Source organism: Myotis nattereri (genome assembly GCF_964212035.1).
Source record: "Myotis nattereri genome assembly, chromosome: 2".
Classification (NCBI taxonomy): Eukaryota; Metazoa; Chordata; class Mammalia; order Chiroptera; family Vespertilionidae; genus Myotis; species Myotis nattereri.
In genome coordinates this window covers 184,592,255-184,603,823 of record NC_138076.1, presented here as the reverse complement: position 1 = coordinate 184,603,823, position 11,569 = coordinate 184,592,255, and the positions used below count along the sequence as shown (strand labels likewise).

General features: G+C 38.8%; 1 protein-coding gene across 1 annotated transcript in view; it reads right to left on the bottom strand.

The window, feature by feature from the left end:
* The window catches only part of GYS2 (glycogen synthase 2), a gene marked incomplete at both ends in the record, with an annotated part of 43,610 nt that extends 32,414 nt beyond the window's left edge, over positions 1 to 11,196 (bottom strand). Inside the window, 3 exons of the mRNA XM_081084241.1 lie at positions 1,719 to 1,910; positions 4,382 to 4,563; positions 11,076 to 11,196. Coding sequence (XP_080940367.1) covers positions 1,719 to 1,910; positions 4,382 to 4,563; positions 11,076 to 11,196 — 495 coding nt within the window. The remainder of the gene's footprint in view (positions 1 to 1,718; positions 1,911 to 4,381; positions 4,564 to 11,075) is intronic.
* Positions 11,197 to 11,569: the final 373 nt, after the last annotated feature.

Here is an 11,569-nt window from a genome sequence, read left to right as displayed (position 1 = left end):
TCCCTTCCACTCTCTCTAAAAAGTCAATGGAAAAATTACCCTCCAGCGAGAATTAACGTAAATAAAGTGTCTGCTCTTCACAAAGGTTTCACAGGTATGAACAGCACAGATCAATGGTGCCGCAGAAGCAGGTGACAGCAGAAACAGGACTTGCCCAGAAAAGCCTTGGGGTTTTTTCAGTGTCTTTGTTTACCCTTTGAACAAAACACAATCTCGGTTCCTGCAACTGCTTTACCTAGAGGAAGTTGAGCTCTTACTTTCTTGCTTCTCTCCCTTGTATTCCCTTTAACAGAAGGATGACAGCAGATACACACACATGTACACACACGCACACTTGAGGCTGACTTCCGCCCTGGGGGCAGTGGCTCAGGGAGGCAGTTTGCAGACAAAGACACTAACAGACACTAAAACAAGATTTCATATTGGTCATTAGCCCAGGTCTGCCAGCACCCACACCCTCCTTCTCCTATTCTGTCACCGACACAAAGCAATAGGACTGCTTCTCCACCCTCTCCTTTACTTTGAGGCAGCCCTTTATGGCTATTGGACTATGATTCAATCAGTAAGAAAGACTGGCCAGATGGAACCCACTCCCAACATACAGATCTGTGATTCGGCTTTAGACCACACCCCACTTTGCTAGGGATGCTCTTTCTTCACCATCTAATTTTCAGGCTAAGCATCATCGTCTTGAGGTAATGCAAAGAAGGTGAAGAAACCTTACTGCCAAGCTTGGAGGACTTAGGAGAGTGCAGTCTTGGCTCACTTAAAAAGGACTAGTTTGGCCCTAGCCAGCTTGGCTCAGTGGATAGACCGTCAGCCTGCGGACTGAAGGGTCCCAGGTTCGATTCCGGCCAAGGGCACATGCCTGGGTTGCAGGCTTGTTCCCCAGTAGGGGGTGTGCAGGAGGCAGCCAATCAATGATTCTCTCTCATCATTGATGTTTCTATCTCTCTCTCCTTCTCCCTTCCTCTCTGAAATCAATCAATAAATATATTTTTTAAAAAAGGACTAGTTTGGCCAGGCCAACACAGCTCAGTGGTTGGTTCAATTTCTGGTCAGGGCACATGCCCGGGTTGCCGGTTTGACCCCCCAGTGTGGAGCGTGCATGAGGCAGGCAATCAATGATTCTTTCTCATCATTGATGTTTCTTTCTCCCTCTCCCCTCCTCTCTGAAATCAATAAAAATATATATTAAAATAAATAAAAAGGACTAGTTTCTAATATTCTTTTTTTTCATCTATGGGATATTTCACTGCTATGGACTCCTTAGCACCTGGTGGGATCACTTCAGCACTTAGCGAATGATAAAAATATCTAAAAGTCACTGCAATTACACAAGAACTCATGCATAATCAAAACCAAATATTTCAAGCTATTTTCTATTCCATTGAATCTATAATTCATATACATAGTGCATGATGTATACTATTTTTTCTTGCGCATATGTTGAGTATCATCTATGCAGCAGCAAATATAATTGGATTTTATACACATCATTCTATATATTAATAAGCATTATTATTACCCCAGTCCAAAGGCTGATAGTTAATTTGAGGAAAGCAGAACATTTTCTCTGAAATGTACTAGGACAAGCAATAAAGGCAGCATCTCAAAATTTACTTAATGTAAAGGTCATGGGGTCATTGCTGGACAATGCTGGGCACAGAACACAATTGTGCTGCTCCTCTGCTGTATCACTATCCAGTAAACTGTACCTCTTTTAAGAACCAGGCTGTTAAAGATCCAAATATCAACATGTCGTTGGCTTCTCGGTCATGATAAGGAATGCCGACACTGCACGCTTCCCAGAGGTCACCCTTCCACCTGTCCAATTTCCAAGCTGAAAACCCTATGTCAAAGAGCACCACGTAAGGACTCCCCTCTATCAGCCATCTTCCAAAATGTACCTGCCAGATAAAGAACACAGGACCATGTTTTTGTGCTCAGCAGATGTAAGCTTTATTTAGAACTCAATTGCAGGTTACAGATGCTGTACAGAAAACCCCGGTGATACCACAAAGCATCTGATATGGAGTTAGAATGGGCTTGCATTCATTCATCTAAAATATTTCCCTGCTTGGGAAATGCTTTTCATTAAATTTAGTCATTAAAAAAAAAGTATCCTCACTCCTTTGACCTTGAGCTCATGGTTTTAGGATTTAATATTATAGTCTACTAGAGACCCAGTGCACAAAATCGTGCACAGGTAGGGTCCCTAGTGACTCCCAGCTGCTGGCTGCCAGCCGGGGCCTCCCTTTGTTCCATGCCACCCTCTGGTGGTCAGCACATGTTATAGCAAGCGATTGAACTTCCGGTCAGTCAAACCCCCAAGGGGACATTTTGCATATTAGGCTTTTATATATATAGATGTTTTTATGATAAAATCCAAAGTTGAACTGCTCTGTATCTTTAGCAACTCACAGTTCAATATTATTTCTACTGTGTCACTTATTTTCCTTTATGCAACAGGAGTCAACATATTTTCTGCTAGAAAAAGTGGGTTTTTTTTCTGTTGACAAATGTATATGATTTCTCCAATTCCTCCTATAAAAATGAATGTTGCTGGAAGTGTTTCTCAGTATGGTTGCTGCCAGAAATCTTAATTAAAAATATTGCCTAAGATACATTATCTCATTAATGTAGCAGCCCAAAGTCTAATCCTATTACGTTCTTCAGAGTGACTGTCCATCAATTCAGTTAATCGAACAACCACCTCCAAGACTTTTGCCGGTTTGCCCCATTGCACAAATGCTGAAATTAAACACCATCTTCATCTATTCATCTTCCTGCACTTTCGCCCAGGCTGCTGATTGCTGCTGGAGAGAGTCACAGTCACGTACATTTGTGACATTGAAAAGTCATGACTGTACATCAGAGATGTCAGATATTCTTTATCTCTTCCTTGAACAGTTTTCAGAACTTCTTCCTTCAAATTTTTTATTTTAACACTTGCCTCCTAACTTTTGTAAGATGACCTTTAACTCCTACTTCATTAAGATCATCAAATACATTGAGTGAGACCATACTGAATCCTTCATTCACCGTTTATTACCTGTGTAAGTGAAAGGGGAGAAAGTGATCCTCTCACTAGTGCTTTGGGTCTTGTTCCCGCTCCCATTCTCAGTGGCCTTCCTTTCTTCAATCATTCATTTCTTCTGAACTTTCAACTTCTCCCTGTCTGCTAGATATTTCTTTTTTGGCATATAAATATGCTCAGACCTCACTGACATTTAATAAAACACTAATTCTCAAAATCACACAACTCAGAAACTACTTAATTTATCTCACCTCTTCAGAGAAAAATCTCATAGCCACAGCTTTTATACTCTTTTCTCACCATTCATATATTCCTCAACCCACAGCAATTTGATTTAACCTCACCTTCCTTTGAAGCGTATCTAACAAGGTTATCGTGAATGACCTTAATATTGTTAAACCAAAATGACCCTGGTTCAATCCTTTGTTGATTTGGTTCCTCCTTCATACTTGAAACTCTCTTCTCCCTTGTCTTGACCTCACTATTCCTGTATTTACAGCAACAAATTCTCAGAAACCTAGTGGCTAAAAGGACACAAACTAATTATTCTATAGTTAGGGGGTTGTAGCATGAAATCAATGTTATGGGTTAAAATCAACATGTTGGCAGAGTTTCATTCCATTTGTAGTCTCTGGAAGAGAATCTATTTCCTGGCCTTTTTCAGCTTCTAGAGGCCACCTCCATTCCTTGGCTAGTGGCCCTTCCTCCATCTCCAAAGCTCCCAGTGCCAACCTCTGTTCCATTGTCACATCTCCCCAAGTCTGATTCAACTGCCTCCCTCTTATAAGGACCCTTGTGATTACATTGGGCCCAGCCAGATAATTTCTCCATCTCAAGATCCTTAACATAATCACATGTGCAAAGGCCTTTTTGCTACATAAGCTACTATTTTCATAGGTTCTGAGGATTAGGATTTGAACATCCTTGGTTCTACATTGCTAGCTGTGCTTCTACTTTTGCAATCTCTGACTTCTTTTACTATAGTTGTTCTAACATGTTGACGTCCCCAAGGTTTGGCTCAAAATGTGCTTTTAGTCTATAAATGTCCACAGAACAATACTATGAACACGAATTATATACAATTTAGACACAAATGACTTTCCCAGAAATATCTTTACCCTATAAATTCTGCTGAGCTCTAAACCCATTATGTTACTAGATATTTATATTGCCTCAAAAATGTACCTATTTATAATCAAGTTCATCATCTTTCTCACAAACCTGCTCCTTTTCCCTACATAGAGGAATGGTCTTCTCTTGGCAGTTAATGTAAATTGTGCCTGCTTGCCCATTACAGTTTACTAATACTTGTCAAGTGAAGTGTTGGTCAGTATCCCTTACCTGGCAGCCATGTTGATTCATTATGTCCACTGCTCTTCTAACAGCATCATTTGCAGGTTCACACTTTTCCACCTGAGTCTTCATATTTTGCTCAAAATATGGACCAATCAGAAAGTAATTGTCTCCCCATTCATCTGCTGTTGTTCTGGCCTTTGTCTGAATCACAGTATAGATGCCACCAACTGTTGAAAAGAAAAGGTTCCATTATCATTCAGCTTAATCATTCATTTAAGTGATAAAGGCATGGAAGTGAGTTCCCATGTTTTGTTAAGTATTTAGGGTCCATCAAGCACAAGGGTTCATTTAACTTTCTAAAGTATTTAAAGACACTAACAAATAGTCATTATTAGTTCCATTCATGCATATTTTAAAGCCCCTTCTGGGTACATGTCAGATAATAGCAGATTGGCAACAGTAAGTAGGGCAGTACAAACATTTCAAAGAAATCTGAAGAGACTATTGGAATGAAGCACTTGGCTTAATGCTCTATCCACATTGGGGTGTCAAAATGGGGCAAATAGCCATTGTCATGCCATAAGCCCTCAGCAGCTGTAGTCACCTTTCACCCCTTCTCTGACAGTGGTCCAAGAAGGGGCTAAGGTATATCCAAGTAACAGCCACTGCTGAAATGATGAGCAAGTTTTCCAAATTAAAGAGCCACTTCCATTCTAAGGAACCAAGTGAGGTCACCTTTGCCAAGAAGATCGATCTGATAGATTTTGAGGGGGAATGTTTGGCCCAACTCTCATGTCAAACCCAATGACACAAATACAAATTTTCATATGGTATGTCCTTTCCCCTCCTCCTCCTCTGGCATTGTGGTCACCACTATTAAAACACAAAGCCAAAAAACATGCGTACTATTGGAAAATGCATATGCCTTTGCATCCAGCGTGTCCACATATAGAAAATGGTCCTGGAGGAAAACAAAGAGTGCCAACAGATATGTGTAAAAGAATATGTATGGAGCATTACAATTTTGAAAATTATAACCAACTTAAATTGAACTGGTTAACTCATTTAACCTAAGGCTCAATTAGCTCATCCATCCAACGGGAATTTGCAGAGGCAACTAAGAAGAATTTTTTTTTAAGTGTAAGTCACATTTTAGCAACATATTTACATATATATATAAGCTTTCTTCAAATAACTTTTCATCTTCGGTTGATGTCTTTCCTTCATCTTCATCTTCATCTTATCAGGGAGATTGCGTTCTCGGGTTCTGACGGCACATGTTTATTAAATGCCTTATCCACATTTCTATTCTTGAATACTCTTATTTGCAACTGTGCATCTTGCCCAGAGATCTTACTAGGAGAACATCCTTGTTTGTTAGATTATGTGTTCAAAGTTTAAATACACTTGTGTAAATGCAAGCACATTTTTATTTGCTAAAGGACACAGGGGGGAAGAGAAATTCTTTATTTGAAGAAAATAAATGGTTAGATTTGGGAATTGAAATGGAAAGATAAACATGGTTAATTAATTTGCTACTTCCTTTTCTGATTTGAGGCCTTCAGTCCTGATATAGATAGTCTCCAAATAGCCTTACAGTGTTCATAAATACTATGGCTATGTTCTTTCAGTCTATCAGGAATAAAAACATAAAATATAAAAATAAAAGTCTATCCTATCCTGTTTGAGGCCTGATTGTAAATAAATCTTTTCTCCCAACTTAGCCTTTCTCTGATCTTCCCATATTCATATGCCAACTAGTTTCCCTTGGTTTTTACCCTGTTTTCCACAAACTCCTCCGATGGCATGCTAATTATAGGTGAGTGCCATGGCATAGACATAGGGTCATCCCCATTTTCAAATCTGAGGTATAAACCAGAGGTTCACCAGCACATATTTTTTATTGATTCATTGTTTTGTCACAGCATAGATCACTGAATTTGAACTTACACTTCACTTTCAAACCTGTACTTTGTATTTTATTGATCTTCTTTTTTCCCCAAAAAAACAACATGGGAGCTATCTTTAGTGTGAGGGCAAAGTATCAAGCCTTTCATAAGAAAGAAAAGACAAGCTCCCATGGCATATATGTCATTGAGGTAGCTACAACCCCAAGTTTCTGTCTAGAAACAGTTTAGCCGGACCCCACCCGTGCACGAATTCATGCACTGGGCCTCTAGTGAAGAATAATAAGTTAACACCTACAAAGTGTTTATTTAATGCTAGGAGTTATTCTAAGTGGTTTACAATTGTTTTCATTTTTACAATATCATTATAGGTAGATACTATTATTATCTTTATTTGTAGATGGGGAAACTGAGGCACAGAGAGGCTCTGAGAGGGATCCACCATCAAACAAGTAATGATGAGACTGGGATTTCAGTTCAGTCTGACTCCAGGGCCCACCGGCTATGGACAGCAAGACTGTAAGCTACTGTGCTGAGCAACATATTGATGGTTCTTTAAAGATGGTGGCAAGAGGGACAGAGGAAGAAAAGAGCAATGTCACAAAAAATAAACTCCTTCAGGTGTTGGGAGTTTCAAAGCCACTTGGAAAACAGTTCTTAAAGGAAATCACTTTTTAAGTTCAGCTCTAGGTACTTCTGAGTTAACAGAAAAAGGAGCCCAGGACTTAGAGCAGTGGTTTTCAACCTTCTGGCCCTTTAAATACAGTTCCTCATGTTGTGACCCAACCACAAAATTATTTTCATTGCTACTTCATAACTGTAATGTTGCTACTGTTATGAATCATAATGTAAATATCTGATTTGCAGGATGGTCTTAGGTGACCCCTGTGAAAGAGTCGTTCGACCACCAAAGGGGTCGTGACCCACAGGTTGAGAACCACTGGCTTAGAGGAAGTTAGAGCAGTGGTTCTCATGTTATTTGTTGAGGGCTTTAGAAATCTGATGAAAACATTCTGCCCTCTTCTCCAAAACAGCACTTACAGGTAGGAGCACATATTTTCAGATACAATATCCTGAGGTTTACAAACGCTTTGAAGTCCACTTCTATCAAGATCCCCACCTTTAGAATACCTGCCTCAGAACATGGACTTGCAATCATGGTCATTTTCTACCAAGCCCTTTTTGATTATAGTTTTTCCATGTGCCATTCATAGCATATCATGTGACCCAAAGCTAGTGATGGGGCCTAGCTTAAAGGAGGGAGCAGGCAGAATTATGTCCAGCAATATTCTGGCTTAGGGCTAAAATAAATTGTTTTTAGTTGCTTTTAAAAGAGAAGCATTCATTTAGTAACTAAATTACAAAAATGTTCACATATATTACATTAGCATTCATTCTTTTTGACAATGTTCATAAGCTCTTTTTAATGATCCTAAACATCCTCAACATGACCATTGATTCATAGTCTACAATGATTTGGGCAAGTCTGTGCAGAAGAAATGATTGTGGTAAGAGGTTTTCCACAAACCCCAAACTAGTTAGAACCCTGCCCCTGCCCCCCGCCGCACATACATTATGTAGTCTTAGAGCATCTTGTACTTATTCTTACACTCATCACACTTGACTATAGTTGCATGTTCAATGTCTACCATCCTGCAAGTTTGCAAATTTTGGAAGACTGGGAATCAATTTTATATTGTTAAACTCTACGCTCCTCATCTTCCAGTGCCTGACATGTAATAGACACTTCATGAATCTTTATATTGAATAATAAATGGATTATAATAATAAATGGATGAATTGATAAAAGCAATACATTTCAAGAATAACATGAACAAATGGAAAAAGTTATTTTGAGGTCAAAGAATTAGCATCCAATAATTTAACTATAACTCTTACATTTGTTATAGTTTACACATTTTCATTGTTTGCTGGCAAAATTCTGGCGGTAAAGGACTTATTTTTTCTCTCTAAGAAATCTTTTGTGTTCTTGGATCTAAATTCATTTCCTGTTTGCCCCTACAAACCACTGTAAGATGGCTGAAGCATATTACGCTCATTCCATTCATGAAGAAACTGCTGTTCAGATAGTTTACTCGCAGGGGTGGGGAACGTCAATCAGGCCTGCAGGCCGTATGAGGTCCGTGAAATCATTTGGTCTGGCTCTGCCAAGGCATTAGAGGTGAGTTAATTAAATGTTTGACCAAAGATAGCAGGCTAATTTTCAGGTTTATAATTTTGTATGGCTCGAGAATAATGGTAATATATATATATATGTGTATATATATATATATATATATATATATATATATATATATCCAAATGGCCCTTGGCTGAAACAAGGTCCCCCAACCCTGGTTTAAGGGATGTTTTAAAAAGTCTCAGGAATCTATGATCTTTGACTGCAAGTCCAGTGTTCTTTCATCTGCAGAAAATTTCCTTAGGCAATGGATGTTTTAATTTTATCTTTGTGTGGTAATTAAAAGAGCAGTGGACTCAGAAGAGACCTAACTGCTGGTCCCGACCCTGCAATTTACTTGCTCATGAAAGCCTGTAGCTGTCTGTTTCATCTTTGAGGAGTTGGGCTCATGATTGCTAAGATGCCTCATATCCTGGCTATGAACTGGAGGGGAATAAAAGTTCAAAGTTAAAAAGAAACGATGGTGTCAATGTATTATCAGAGGTGAACACAATAATTGTCCATTCATATAAACATCTCTAAAAAATCAGTCTGTAATAGATATTAAAATAAAGATATGTTGGAGATGATATCAACTTGGGTAAATCACATTGTGGGTCCCTTCGCAAGACAACAAAATTCCCTTTCTCTTGCATGGGAAATAAAAGAAAATAAGTATAAAGGAAACGTAGAGGTTGAAAATAAATGTATTCATTTCCTTCATTTAAAAGAAAAAAATCCCTTTGAGCATTTTCTGGGTGCCAGGCACTGTTCTAGGCCTGACATCAGCACGCATGTCATCAGGATACGAGATCCATGGTAACAGCTCTCACCAGTGTGTGCCCAGCACCAGGAGACAATATTCCATTAAGGTTCCTTAAGTGGAGAGACCAGGAGGAAGAAAGGGCTCTCAGTGGTTCTCAACCTTCTGGCCCTTTAAATACAGTTCCTCGTGTTGTGGCCCAACCATAAAATTATTTTCGTTGCTACTTCATAACTGTAATGTTGCTCCTGTTATGAATCGTAATGTAAATATCTGATATGCAGGATGGTCTTAGGCGACCCCTGTGAAAGGGTCGTTCGACCGCCAAAGGGGTCGCGACCCACAGATTGAGAACCGCTGGTTAGGTGCTGGAACTCACGCGGACTTCTCCTGAACTGTTTCCTGCTGCTAGTAATTCCCTCCCATTTTTTCCACCAACAAGCTATATTCTTGAGTTCCTGCCTACTCTGTAAAGCAAACTTTTATTTAAAGGCACAGTCTGAGATTTATGTGTAACAGAGATGGCTCTGTTCCCAGGAACACGGGGCATATTTAAAAACCTTGAGACTGGAAAAAAAGAAACAGGTATTTGTAAACAGATATTTAAAACACTTCCCTTCTCCATAGTATGGTTTCTGTTCTCTTTGCTTTCTCCTCACTAAACTGCAAAAACATAAAAAGACCATGCTTTGTTCTCTTACGTTCACTCTGTGCATTTCTACACAGGCAGATTTGATTTTTAGTTTTGATGGTATGATTTTACGAAAGCATACACATGAGCACTTTGAACATGTAGCACAAGGTGAAAATCTGAACAGATGTCAAATATAATTCCTCCACCTTTGAGGTTATGCTGGTTCTGATTAGCGAAAAGGAAATAACATATCATATTCATGTTATCATTTCAGATCCTTTCAGATCCTCTAAATTCCACAAATTGCCACTGATTTTTATCTGTCAATCACTTGACTTGGTCCTTCGTGATCCTGAAGAATTCAACTTTCAAAACTTACTTTTTCTTACTAATATTCTAGACTTTTAAACTAGAGAGTATCAATTCATAAGGAATTTCTTTTTCTATAATTTTACAGATTCCTTTCTTATTATAATCATTTAGGTTGAGTACTCCATTTTGCCTTCTTCAGTCTGGCACAAATGAGATTATACCTTATTGGGAAGTTATTTTAATTTTGTTAATTTGACTTTATTTCTTATTTTATAATTCCTATGTATATGTTATTGAAAATCACTTTTGTTCTTCATAATAGGAGCTCAATATTATGCCTTCTGAGCTGCTTCTAAATTAAAACTTTAATTCCAAGCTAATCTTGAATTACAGGAAACATTAGCTATTTAATAGAAATGCTATCAGTCTATGGAGCTAACGCTTCTAATTGATCCTGATCCGGTACAGTCCTCCCTAAAATAAAGTACAAAGTTGTGTTTTTTGTTGAAAACAAAATCATAAAACCCCAAAAAGCAAATATTAACTTTTTATTTCTATTTTTCCATAACATGGATTTTAAATGAAATGCACATTCCCTAGCAAAGACTAATATGTTCAACGTTTCCTTCAGCACATATAGAGTGTCCCAAAAAATGTATACACACATTTTCAATAATTATAAAGGCAGTGTTTATTAAAATACACTTCATTTTCAACATTGAGCTATCAGCTATTAAAGTATGTATACATTTTTTGAGGGGTACCTTGTATACACGTCTAAGTTTTCATTGCCTGTTGAAGTAGACACAATTAACTATAACCTAAGCTTATATTCAGCTTGAGTGCCTACTTACTCATTGGCAATTCATTTGATTAATTCATTGTCCTAAATCTACCTTCTTCAGCAATCTGTCAATGAGCCACCTTCCGGGGCCAGTACAAACCTTTATTGGTCACTTCCCAAGCAACTTCAAAGAGAAGCAAATCTTCCACGGGAAGTTCTTCAACTTCCCACTGGGGAAGCCCACTCAGGGATGTCACAGATAGGGATCGGCCTCGGAGCATTCTTCTTCCAGTCCCCTGAAACTTGTTTGATTCACTCTTTCAATTAACTGTAGGAGCCGTGCGCTTTAGAGAGTGGAGGTTCAAAGCTGGTAGATCTCAGGTTTGGATAGCTTTTCGTAGGAGTGAACCAGCAGAATAAAATCTCATCTGCTTCCCAGAGAACTCACAGGTGAGGGAGGAATTGTCCAGTTCTCTTTGCAGTCTTTCCAGGTGGGTCCACTGAGGACAATATCTCCAATCAGAATCTACGCAAAAAACCCAGAGCTATCACAAGGAAAACCCTCAGTCTGGGGTTTAGGCAAGCAACCCCCCCGATAGTGCCATCCTCATAGGCTGGTCATGGTACATGTCCAGACCTTTAGCCCTTGTCCTT